Source organism: Phyllobates terribilis, unplaced genomic scaffold, assembly GCF_046119375.1.
Source record: "Phyllobates terribilis strain yellow unplaced genomic scaffold, ASM4611937v1 Scaffold_9__5_contigs__length_417890890, whole genome shotgun sequence".
Taxonomy (NCBI): Eukaryota; Metazoa; Chordata; class Amphibia; order Anura; family Dendrobatidae; genus Phyllobates; species Phyllobates terribilis.
In genome coordinates, this window is record NW_027362769.1 from 402005338 (window position 1) to 402019116 (window position 13779).

Here is a 13779-nt window from a genome sequence, read left to right on the forward strand (position 1 = left end):
TAGAGCAATGATGGGGCTGGGGAGAGCAATGATGGCGATGGGAAGAGCAATGACGAGCCTGGGGAGAGCAATGATGGGGGTGCTTGGAGAGAGCAATGATGGGGGTGCTGGGAGAGAGCAATGATGGGGGTTTCACTTTGCTTGTACTGTAAAACCTTGTATATTTCCCGTGTGCACATAGCCTTACAGTTAATTGGGGAGAGTCACAGAGACTGAATAATTTATATTATTGGGTGGCAGAGATTATAGTTAATGGGGGGCACAGTGCTGCTTATCACTTTATATTTTGATTACTAAGTGGCTAATAGTATATTAATGGGGGGGTACATATCTGTATTCGAGGACGCAGAGCGAGGGAGACACATGTATGCATACAATATGTGACCTTGTTATTTTCTAGGCTCGAGATCATCGTGACAAGACGAGTCGTGGCTGGGAGATGTTGACATGAAGGTCTGACCAGACGGAGAAGAAGCAGCAGAAAACGACTCTGATCAGATGAGACGTCAGCGGTAAGTGCCTGGATGTAAATATTATTCTGTATCTGCACTGTGTGACTTGGAGTGATAATGTTGTCTGTAAAATCCCTTAGGCCACATTCTCACATTTGTGTGAAATGTCCGTGTGCTGTCAGATTTTTTTATCGGATGGTCCACGGACTTGTAGAGTTTTATAGGTCCATTCACACATCCATGAAAATCATGGATCTGAGAATGAGATCTAAGAGGGTCAGAGAATGTCCTGTTCTGATCCAATTTTGAGGATTAGAATAGGACATGCTCAATGCGACTGTAAAACAGGGCAGCACACCGACACTACACACCGATGCAGGAATGTAGCTGTATTACTGTATGTATAGCACAGTCTCTTAGTATATAGTGTACTCTCTTATTATGTACAGCACCCCTCACCCCCAATCCTGGAATGCATGGCACCCCTCATCCTGGTATGCATGATCCCCTCACCCCACAATCCTGGTATGCATGTGCCCCTCACTCACCAATCCTGGTATGTGTGGACCCCTCACCCCACAATCCTGGTATGTATGGCACCCCTCATCCCCCAATCCTGGTATGTATGGCACCCCTCATCCCCCAATCCTGGTATGCATGGTACCCCTCATCCCCCCAATCCTGGTATGCATGGTACCCCTCGTCCCCCAATCCTGGTATGCGTGGCCCCCTCATACCCCAATCCTGGTATGCGTGGCCCTCTCATCCCCCAATCCTGGTATGTATGGCACCCCTCATCCCCCAATCCTGGTATACATGGTGCTCCTCATCCCCCCCAATCCTGGTATGCATGGTACCCCTTGTCCCCCAATCCTGGTATGCGTGGCCCCCTCATACCCCAATCCTGGTATGTATGGCACCCCTCATCTCCCAATCCTGGTATGTATGGCACCCCTCATCCCCCAATCCTGGTATGCATGCTACCCCTCATCCCCCCAATCCTGGTATGTATGGCACCCCTCATCCCTTTCACGTTGTACACACATACAAAAAAATAAACACTTATACTCACCTTTCTTCCCTGTGCTCCAGCGCTGTGTCCTGTTGTGCCGGAGGCCGGGGGAGGAGTGCGCCGGAGTACGTGCATGCCCATACCGCACTGTTCGGCGCCATTTTACTGAAGACAGTAAAATGGCACCAGATAGCGCTACATGAATGCGCCGATCTGACGCCTCACTCCTGCCCCGGTCTCCGGCGAAGAGAGGCTCCGCGGCAGCGCTCCTCCCGGTCAGGTAAGTATGTAAGTATGGCGCCGGTGATCGCGGCATGCGTTCAGTGTCTACACCTACCGCAATCTCTGGTGCCATACACTCCTCTTACCTGTAACAGCTCCATGCGTTCTTCTGTCTGGAACCAGACTGCGTATCGCGCTTGCGCAGTCTATAAAGGCTTCAGACGGAGACACACATCTCCCGTTATATTATAGATGGTGCCGTCTCTTATTATATAGCTTCCTCTGCTGTTATGTACAGTGCTGTCCCTTATTATATAGCTTCTTCTGCTGATATGTACAGTGCTGTCCCTTATTATATAGCTTCCTCTGCTGTTATGTACAGTGCTGTCCCTTACATAGCGTATTCTTGTAATTTTTGTCAGTCACAGCGCCCTCTTTTATTACATAGTCGTCTCTTGTTAGATATATAATGATTGCTGATGGAGCAGCCGGTGACCAGAAGACCAGTCCATCAGCTCCTCCATCATAAAAGAAGCTTTCCCATGCTCCATCAGCCATCATTGCATTATATATCTAACAAGAGAGGACGCTATGTAATAAAGAACAGGGCGCTATAGATAATCCAATATGTAAGGGACGGTGCTATACATAGCAAGAGAGGGCACTGTGTAATAAGGGGCGGCAATATACATAATAAAGGAGGCTATGTTAGAGGTATATATGTGTGTGTGGCTATATATACATCTGTAGCTTTGTCGCCATAAAAGGTGGGGGGCCCAGACACATTTCTTGCACAGGGGCCCCAAGCAGTCAATGTCCGCCCCTGACTGAGTCACTAAGGATAATTAGGCTGACTGGCTACATCAGCATCATCCCCTCCTATCTCCTTCATATACTAAATGCAGATAGAAAGAAGCTGAGGTCAGGTCACCACTGGAGTTAATCCCTGCGTAGCGCAGGAATCTCAATTGGGGCTCCACGAGGAAGGTTTGCACGTGCGTCCCTGGAGTGAAGGAGCGGCCCACAGCTGGTACTGGCTCATCTGGCATTTGCCAGAATTGCCAGATGGCCAGTCCGGCCCTGGATACAGTCCTAGGGGACCTCAGAGTGTTACACACGTGTTTCCTGTACACAGAGATGGTTTACATTGTTGAGATTTGAGATGTCTTTATTGTTTCTTAAATCAAATTTTTGGGGAAAAATTCATCAAGGCTGAGATATGTTTAATTTTTTAATGATTGGTTGATCTGTAGTGGTGGATGACCATTGTTATAGATTGTTCTTTACACAATGGCCGCCCTCTGGTCAGTTAGAAGCTTTCCGATATTATAATTTACGATGGAGAGGTAGAGTTCTTCCCGGATTAGTGCGGTTCATCCTCGTCTGCATCACTTCTGTCTGACCCATCCCTTATCACAGGCTCCTTCCTTAGTAGATGTTTTCTTTATTTCTCCTCCATTACTTTCTTCTGATCTCCAGTGAACAGGAACACATCGGTGGCCAACGACTTGAGTTTGGGCTGTTCCTTCAGGATCTCATTCTTCCTCTCTTCACTACTGTCCTTCAGGTCATCGATCACCACAATCACGTTCTTCTTTTCTGCATTTCGGGAATATAATGTTCTGTCGTTAGAACAAAATTACAAAATTGTGATTATAAATAATAATAAAAAGAGAAGAAAAGGATCCAGGATGAGAGCCCGGCCTGGAGAAGAATGAGGTCCTATGATGGAGCTTCCTTGGGTCACGCTGTACATCACATGTGGTGTCGTCTCGTTTCACCCAGAGCTGCGCTCGTCTGCTCCTCTTTTCTCATCTTCCATTGATTAATTTAGTCACTTAGAAGATCAGAGGAGCCACTGACCTGGGGGTCAGCCCCAGGTTTACCCTCTTAGCAGAACCCTATTCACTTTAATTTTTCCTCCTCGCCTTCCAAGAGCTGACATTCTTTTTATTTTTCAGATGAAGGCGCTGTTTGTTTTTTTTGCGGTACAAGCTCTGTTTTATCATTACTAATTTGGTGACTTTCTGATCTTTATTTCCTCCATTTTTAGAAAGCAAAACCAAAAAAACCAGCATTTTTGACATTTTCATTTGTTCCTATGTTGGCGTTCATTGTACGGGGTGAATATGATGATATCTTAGTGGTTCGGACAGTTCCGCATGCTGCCATACCAAGCATGGGGATCATTTTATTTTTTATGTCATAGGTGGTGATAAGAACTATTAAATATTAATTTTTTTTTGCAAATATTATTCATATATTTTTCATTGCTTTTTATTCAGCCCCCCAGGGTACATGAACCAGGGGTCACTTGATCGATTGTAGAGTAATATTGCAGTTAGAGATGAGCAATTACATTTAAGTGGAATTGAATTCTACAAAGATCTGCAGATTTTTTTTTGCGCTTGAAGTTAGCTCAGATGCCAGCTGTATAGCACAGCCGCCACCAGGCACTATGAAGTGGACTTAGCTCTTCAGTCCGCTCCATGCACGTAGTGCACACACTAGCTGTATTTGATGTCACGAATTGAAACCTGGGCAAAGTGGGCCCCAGTAGTCGTTGGCTCCAGCACTTGCCGGGTGATGGAGCTTTGCCTGTACATCATAGGCGGTTCATAATGAGGGCAATATGGGCTACCGCTCGGGGCCCGATGCTCCGGGGGGGGGCCCATGGACAGACTGCCCTCATTATAGTGTTAGGTGCGCCGCCCGCAAGACAATGCAGCAGACGCGAACACGCAGCGCACTCTGCGTGGCCACGTCTGCTGTACTGACGTGCAGAGCCCCTGATGTTCCCGGCTATCTGCTCCTGCACCCTGTGGTGCTCAGTGCTGGTTCCACCTCCCTGCTCCTCTTGTGCTGCCTTCATTGCTTCCTGTTCCCTCCTGCTGGCAGCTCCTGGTGATGGTAAGAAGCAAATAGCAACCTGTTCTGTGAGAGAGTGACTTGGGCATGTCACCCTGTGGGCTGCAGGGTATGTGAGTATAGGGGGCCGCAAGGCATATGACCATGGGGGGGGCACAGGGTATATGACCATGGGGGGGCCACAGGGTATGTGACCGTGGTGGCTGCTAGTGGCTGCATAGTATATTATCTTGGGAGCTACAGATTAATGTTATCCTGTGGGTTTGGGGGCTGCAAGGAACTATGTGGGGGCTCATACTATATATTGTTAGCTATGTGAGGACACATACTGTATGTATATGGCTGTGTGGTGGCTCATACTGTATATTGGGGGACTGTGTGGTGTCATTGTATGTAGGGGACTTTGTGTGAATTCATACTGTATAAAGGGAGTTACGTGGGGGCTCAAACTGTATCTATGGGGCTGTGTGAGGGTTCTTACTGTAGCTATGTAGGGGCTCATACTGCATATTGGGGGCTATGTGAGGGCTCATACTGTATATTGGGTGCTGTGTGTGGACTCATGCTGTATGTGGGTGCTCATACTGTATATAGGAGGCTATGTGGAGGCTCATACTGTATATTGGGGGACTGTGTGGTGTCATATTGTATGTAGGGGACTGTGTGTGGATTTATACTGTATAAAGGGAGTCATGTGGGAGCTCATACTGTATCTATGGGGCTGTGTGAGAGCTCTTACCATATCTAGGTAGCTATGTGGGGGCTCATACTGAATGTAGAGGCCTATGTGTGGACTCATACTGTATGTAGGGGGCTATGTGGGGGCTCATACTGTATGTAGGGGCCTATGTGTGAACTCATACTGTATGTAGGGGGCTGTGTGTGGGCTCCTACTGTATGTACAGGGCTATAGGGGGCTCATACTGTATGTAGGGGCTGTGTGTGGGCTCCTACTGTATGTACAGGGCTATAGGGGGCTCATACTGTATGTAGGGGCTGTGTGTGGGCTCCTACTGTATGTACAGGGCTATGGGGGGCTCATACTGTATGTAGGGAGCTGTGTGTGGACTCATACTGTATGTTCAGGGCTATGGGAGGCTCGTACTGTATGTAGGGGGCTGTGTGTGGGCTCATACTGTATGTAGGGGGCTGTGTGTGGGCTCCTACTGTATGTAGGGGGCTGTGTTTGGACTCATACTGTATGTAGGGGGCTGTGTGTGGGCTCCTACTGTATGTAGGGGGCTGTGTGTGGGCTCGTACTGTATGTAGGGGGCTGTGTGTGGGCTCCTACTGTATGTACAGGGCTGTGGGGGGCTCATACTGTATGTAGGGGTCTGTGTGTGGGCTCCTAATGTATGTACAGGGCTATGGGGGGCTCAAACTGTATGCAGGGGGCTGTGTATGGGTTCACACTGTATAATGGGGGCTGTGTGGGAGCTCATATTTTATGTAGGGGGCCTTGTGTGTAGGGAGCTATGTGGGGGCTCATATTGTATGTAGGGGGCTATGTGGGGGCTCATACTGTATGTAGGGGGCTATGTGGGGGCTCATATTGTATGTAGGGGGCTATGTGGGGGCTCATATTGTATGTTGGGGGCTATGTGGGGGCATATTGCCTGGACCTGTAAGCTGCTATCCTGATTGCAGTTCGGCTTATGGTCTCCTTTTCTTGTCCTGATTGAAGGAATTCCCTGACGAATCCCTGAATGAGCAAAGGAGGAGAAAAAGCGTCGGAAGAAGTCGCCATTAAGCCAAGTACACAACTGTTTGGCCATTTAGGGTCTATATATATAATGTTGTATCTGCTGTTAGACAGATACAACACATGCGGGATTGCCTGTTTGTTAAGTGTTGTGGTTGTCTAACAGACAAAAACATAACACGCAGCCGCAGGGACTCGAGTATATTATCCGAGCACTACAAGATCCTCGGATAGCCCCCGAGCGTGCAGGGATAACACCTTATCTGAGCATGTTCGCTCATCACTAATGTCTGTATGAATTGAGTTTTTAACCCCTTTACCCCCGAGGGTGGTTTGCACGTTAATGACCGGGCCAATTTTTACAATTCTGACCAATGTCACTTTATGAGGTAATTACTCTGAAACGCTTCAACGGATCCCCCTGATTCTGAGACTGTTTTTTCGTGACATATTGTACTTCATGACTGTGGTAAAATTTCTTTGATATCATTTGTGTTTATTTGTGAAAAAATTGGAAATTTGGCAAAAATTTTGAAAATTTCACAATTTTCAAAATTTGAATTTTTATTCCGTTAAATCAGAGAGATATGTCACACAGAATAGTTAATAAATAACATTTCCCACATGTCTACTTTACATCAGCACAATTTTGGAACCAACATTTTTTTTTATTAGGGAGCTATAAGGGTTAAAAGTTGACCAGCGATTTCTCATTTTTCCAACAAAATTTACAAAACCATTTTTTTTAGGGACCACATCACATTTGAAGTGACTTTGAGGGGCCTTTATGACAGAAAATACCCGAAAGTGACACCATTCTAAAAACTGCACCCCTCAAGGTGCTCAAAACCACATTCAAGAAGTTTATTAACCCTTCAGGTGCTTCACAGGAATTTTTGGAATGTGGAAGAAAAAAATGAACATTTAACTTTTTTTCACAAAAATGTTACCTTAGACCCAAATTTTTTATTTTTGCAGGGGTAACAGGAAAAAATGGACCCAAAAATTTGTTGTGCAATTTCCCCTGATTACGCAGATACCCCATATGTGGGGAAAAACCACTGTTTGGGTGCACGGCGGGGTTCAGAAGAGAAGGAGCGCCATTTGACTTTTTGATTGTAAAATTTGCTTGAATAATTAGTGGACGCCATGTTGCACTTGGAGAGCCCCTGATGTGCCTAAACAGTGGAAACCCCCCACAAGTGACACCATTTTGGAAACTAGACCCCTGAGGGAACTTATGTAGATGTGTGGTGAGCACCTTGAACCCCCAGGTGCTTCACAGAAGTTTAGAACATGAAGCCGTGAAAATAAAAAAATCTAACTTTTTCCACAAAAATGATCTTTTGCCCCAATTTTTTTAGTTTCACATGGGTAAGAGGAGAAAATGGAACCCAGAAACTGTTGTGCAATTTCTCCTGAGTACGCCAATACCCCATATGTGGGGAAAATACAGTGTTTGGGCGCACGGCAGGGTTCAGAAGGGAAGGAGCATTGTGTGACTTTTTGAACGCAAAATTGCCTGGAATTAAGAGCAGACGCCATGTCGCGTTTCGGGAGCCCCTGATGTGCCGAAATAGTGGAAACCTCCCACAAGTGACCCCATTTTGGAAACTAGACCCCCCAAGAATTTTATCAAGGGGTATAGTGTACATTTTAAACCCAAAGGAACGACAGAATTTGACAACATTTGGTCATTATATTGAATAAGTTGTCATTAGTCTTGAGCGCAAGTGCTCGATACTTGAGTTTGCATCGGGTACTCAGGTATGCACCATGTATCGCGGGTGCTCGAGTGACTTCCTCGAGTCCTCGCCCCGCATGTTTCACGGTTGTTAGACACCCAAAAAAAAACATGTAGGGGATCGCTCGTGCATGGCAGGCGATCCCAGCAACGTTTTTTTTGGCCTCTGTCAGGCAAAAGGTATTTTTGCCCGAGTTTTAAAAAATGAGAGATGTTTTAAAAAAGCAAAAAAAACCCACCCCCTATCTGTTTGTAAGTGAAGACATAGAACTTACTTTTGCTTTTCCCCAAACCAGGAATTTTTATGACCCGCCATAAAACCTCAGTCCAGGGCAAGCGCTGGTACAAACCGGAAAATCCCTCCAAAAAATCCCATTGTTTAATTGTACAAACGTTTTATGCCAATTTTAATCACGCACAGGTCTGACAGAAACATCGGAACCACGTTTTTTGAATGCTTACCTTTTTCCCATTACAATAGTATAACTTGCATAACTGAGGAATGACCGGGAACTGAGATAATGGATTCTGAGCTTCTGAGCGTCATAGAGGTTTCATATTTAATATCTATCTTCATGAATATTGCTGACGGTCAAGATGATGTCTCCCTCTTGGATGTGGGACCCCCCCACACCAAGATATGGAATCTGAAGGATTTTTTAGGTCTTCTGCAGCTGGGTGGGCTCGCAAAGCCGAGCCCCCCTTGTAAGGTAAATAAGGGGTGTTCCCCAGAGTTTTGGCTGCTTGCTAAAAACCAGATCGGCCATTTTTCAAGCCATTCCAACCAGGGACGCAGACGCATGCACTACACGCTGCGTGAAGGAATCAAGTCTAATTTCCGGGGAGCCGTCCCCCCCACAGAATCTGAGACCATCACCTCGTGGTGCAGGTTTTGCTATTACTTATCCCTTTTATTTTAATAACTGTTTATGCATACATGTAAATTGTCTCCTTTATAATATCTTGTATATATTTTGTAAACACTGCCCCCCTTTTGGGAGTAAATCATTAATTATTTACCAGTTTCTTTCTTCTTGTCCTATGTCGAGCAAACACGTCCCTCACTCGCTAATTCACGTTACCTACCAGGTACCCGATCCACCTGTTAAGCGATCGGTGGTGGCAGTATACCAGTATTTATGTGATATTGTGGTTTGAGGGTGGCTGGTCGGAGGTATATATACGTTCCTGGAAGGAACTGGTGGTATATATACGTCCTGTCACATCACGTGCCGGAATAGTCGACATAAATTAGAGCAGCTGCACCCATGCTTATCCTCTGTCAATACCGTGTTTGACCAGCAGGATAAGGGGGCGCCAGAGAGCTGCAAGGTCTGACCCAAGAGTGGGTGTTGTTTTCATGACAGCCTCGAAGCATATGGGGCGGAGACTCGAGCACTCACGATACTCAGTGCATACCCGAGCACCCGATGCAAACTCAAGTAGCGAGCACTTGCGCTCAACACTGGTCGCCATATTGTCATCATTTTTTTTTCTTTACTTTTGAAAAATCCCCAATCCTAACTCCAGCGTTTATTTTTTACGCCGTTCCTCGTGCGGTATAAGTGATTAGACGACCTTATTCTTCGGGTCGGTGTGATTACAGCAATGCCAGAATCATATGGGGTTTTTATGACTGACAGCTGTCACACACTAAAAGACACTTTTTTTGCAAAGACTAGTGTTTGCATCACAATATTTTGAGAGCTATAATTTTTCCATATTTTGGCTGACAGAATCATGTGACGGCTTTTTTTTTGCGGGATGACTTGACGTTGTTATTGGTGCCATTTTCAGGCACGTGACATTTTTTGATCGCTTTCTATTCTGATTTTTGGGAGGCAGAATAAACAAAAACCAACAATTCAGGAATTGTTTTTTTGCGTTTTTTTTTTTTTTTTTAAGGTCGTTCCGCGTGTGGTAAAATTGATAAGGTAGCTTTATTCTTCGGGTCAGTGCATTTACAGCAGTACCGCATTTCTATTGTTTTTTTTTATGTTTTGGAGCTTTTACACAATAAAAACGATTCTAGAAAAAATAATTTTTTTGCATCGCTTTTTTCTAAGAGCTATAATTTTTTTTTTTTTTTCAGATGATGGAGCTGTATGGCGGCTTGTTTTTTGCGGGACAAGATGACGTTTTCAGCGGTACCATTTTTATTTACATTCGTCTTTTTGATCGCGTGTTATTCCATTTTCTGTTTGGCGGTATGATGATAAAGCATTGTTTTTTGCTTTTTTTTTTTTACCGTGTTCACTAAAGGGGTTAACTAGTGGGACAGTTTTATAGGTCAGGTCGTTACAGACGCGGCGATACCAAATATGTGTACTTTTATTGGTTTATTTTTTTTTTTTCTTCATAATAAATAAATATTATGGGTTCAATATATTTTTATTTTTTGGGGATTATTTTTTTCTTTTTTATATTCTTACATTTTTTTTTTTTTTTTTTAATTTTTCTACTTTTTTTTTTACTTTTACACATTGCACCACTATGGGACTTTCACTTTTTGCAGCCTGATCGGTTGCATGGCTTAGAGAGAAGCAGCAGCTCTCTATGCCATGCAGTCTGTCAGCGCTGCACACAGGGGAGACATTACTTTGGTCACGCACTGCGCATGACCAAACTAACGTCCTGCCTCCTGGTGACCTGGATGTTGTCATGACGACATCGGGTCATCGTGGCAACATCTGGAAGCCGCCACAGACATCGCTGGACCCCAGCAGGAGAGGTGAGTATACCGATCACCTCCCCCCTTGCCACCGTAATGCTGCTATCGACTTCGATCGCAGCATTGCGGGGGTTAATGTGCCGGGAGCGGTGCGGGACCGCTCCCTGCACATGGCACCGGGTGCCAGCTGTGACAATCAGCTTACACCTGGCGGCGATCTCCCTGCACCGCTTGGGGGGGGCGTGCCTTCTAAGCTGCCCGGGGCCCCGGCTACTCTTAATCCACCCCTGCCGTACATGATGGTAATAGCGAGTCTCTAGAAGTGGAGGTTGAGGTGCTCGCTGACAGCCATGACTAACAATGTGGATTGGGCATCATTGAAGCCAACGCCCATCTGAAATATAACAGGAATTATGACCTGTAATCAATGCATGCTGGGAGTTGTAGTTTTCCAACAGATTGGCAACACTGGCGATGCCATTGCACTCACTTGATGCTCTGATGATGATGATGGAGAATCAATGTATGAAATCAGTGATGGTGTTGTGTAATCCGGTAGATATTCGACCATCGATCAATGACTGGATGTACAACATGGTCCTCACCATTCACTTTCAGTGTCAGGGTAATGAGAAGGGACTTCTCCCATTGGATGTTGACTCATCCTAATAAATACTTGTGTCCGATGCCTCGGAGGTGTCTCTATGGCTGCCTCCCTGTACCAGTACATCCTCTCCCGCGGTCTCCCATCACTATCTCTTACCCAGCTTTGCGAACAGCTCTTTTAGCTCCTCGTCGTACAGAGAGTCGGTGACGTCAGTGAGATTGACTCGTCCTCTGTTCTGGGTATGATACAGGATCCCAAAGTCGCACCTCGACACGATGTCCGAGAACTCTGAGAAACCGTTGTTGGAAATGTAATAAGGCCGGACGCTCTTTACAAAGGACTCAGATTCCAGCATTCTCTTCAGCCAATCATATTCACTCTCCGCTGACCTCGAAAAAATCCCAACTTTTACCTTGTGAAAATAAGAACGTAAAAACCATTCCAACTGTATAGAAAGTCAATCACTGACTGCATAGAAAGTCAATCACTGACTGCATAGAAAGTCAATCACTGACTGCATAGAAAGTCAATCACAGAACATTCCCCCACACAGTATGATGTCCTCACAGTACATTCCTCCATACACAGAATATCTCCGCAGTACATTCCTCCATACATAGTATGATGTCCCCACAGTACATTCCCCCACACAGTATGATGTCCCCATAGTACATTCCTCCATACACAGAATGATATCTCCACAGTACATTCCTCCATACACAGTATGATATCTCCACAGTACATTCCTCAATACACAGTATGATGTCCCCACAGTACATTTCCCCCACACAGTATGATGTCCCCACACTACATTCCCCACACAGTATGAGGTCCGCACAGTACATTCCTCCATACACAGAATGATATCTCCACAGTACATTCCTCAATACACAGTATGATGTCCCCACAGTACATTTCCCCCACACAGTATGATGTCTCCACAGTACATTCCCCCCCACACAGTATGATGTCCTCACAGTACATTCCTCCACACACAGTATGATGTCCCCACAGTACATTCCCCCCACACACAGTATGATGTCCCCACAGTACATTCCCCCCACACAGTATGATGTCCCCACAGTACATTCCCCCACATACATAGAATGATGTCCTCACAGTACATTCCTCCATACACAGTATGATGTCCCCACAGTACATTCTCCACACACATAGAATGATGTCCTCACAGTACATTCCTCCATACAAAGTATGATGTCCCCACAGTACATTCCCCCCACACAGTATGATGTCCCCACAGTACATTCCCCCCACACAGTATGATGTCCTCACAGTATATTCCTCCATACACAGAATGATGTCTCCACAGTACATTCCTCCCCCTACACTGTGATGTCCCCACAGTACTTTCCCCACACACAGTATGATGTCTCCACAGTACATTCCCCACACACAGTATGATATCCTCACAGTACATTCCTCCATACACAATATGATGTCCCCACAGTACATTCCCCCCACACAGTATGATGTCCCCACACTACATTCCCCCCACACAGTATGATGTCCCCACACTACATTCCCCCCACACAGTATGATGTCCCCACCCTACATTCCCCCCACACAGTATGATGTCCCCACACTACATTCCCCCCCACACAGTATGATGTCCCCACACTACATTCCCCCCCACACAGTATGATGTCTCCACAGTACATTCCCCACACACAGTATGATGTCCTCACAGTACATTCCCCCCACACAGTATGATGTCTCCACAGTACATTCCCCTCCACATACAGTATGATGTCCTCACAGTACATTCCTCCATACACAGTATGATGTCCCCACAGTACATTCCCCCACACAGTATGATGTCCTCACAGTACATTCCCCCCACACAGTATGATGTCCCCACAGTACATTTCCCCCACACAGTATGATGTCCCCACAGTACATTCCCCACACACACAGAATGATGTCCTCACAGTACATTCCTCCATACACAGTATGATGTCCCCACAGTACATTCCCCCCACATAGTATGATGTCCCCACAGTACATTCCCCTCACACAGTATGATGTCCCCACAGTACATTCCCCCCACACAGAGTATGATGTCCTCACAGTATATTCCTCCATACACAGAATGATGTCTCCACAGTACATTCCCCCCATACACTGTGATGTCCCAACAGTACTTTCCCCACACACAGTATGATGTCCCCACACTACATTCCCCCCACACAGTATGATGTCCCCACACTACATTCCCTCCACACAGTATGATGTCCCCACACTACATTCCCCCCACACAGTATGATGTCCCCACACTACATTCCCCCCACACAGTATGATGTCCCCACACTACATTCCCCCCACACAGTATGTTGTCCCCACAGTACATTCCCCCCACACACAGTATGATGTCTCCACAGTACATTCCCCCCACACAGTTTGATGTCTCCACAGTACATTCCCCTCCACATACAGTATGATGTCCTCACAGCACATTCCCCCACTCACAGTATGATGTCCTC

At 45.9% G+C, this 13779-nt stretch overlaps 1 protein-coding gene across 2 annotated transcripts in view; it reads right to left on the reverse strand.

Annotated features, from left to right (window-relative positions):
• Positions 1 to 2894: 2894 nt before the first annotated feature.
• The window catches only part of LOC141161261 (uncharacterized), a 120979-nt gene continuing 110094 nt past the window's right edge, over positions 2895 to 13779 (reverse strand). Inside the window, exons 9-10 of one of the 2 annotated variants that reach the window (XM_073646044.1) lie at positions 11435 to 11690; positions 2895 to 3285 (exon numbers count right to left, since the gene is read on the reverse strand). In XM_073646044.1, coding sequence (XP_073502145.1) covers positions 3131 to 3285; positions 11435 to 11690 — 411 coding nt within the window. In that variant the 3' untranslated portion in view covers positions 2895 to 3130. The remainder of the gene's footprint in view (positions 3286 to 11434; positions 11691 to 13779) is intronic. The other variant, XM_073646045.1, reaches the window with a different exon arrangement.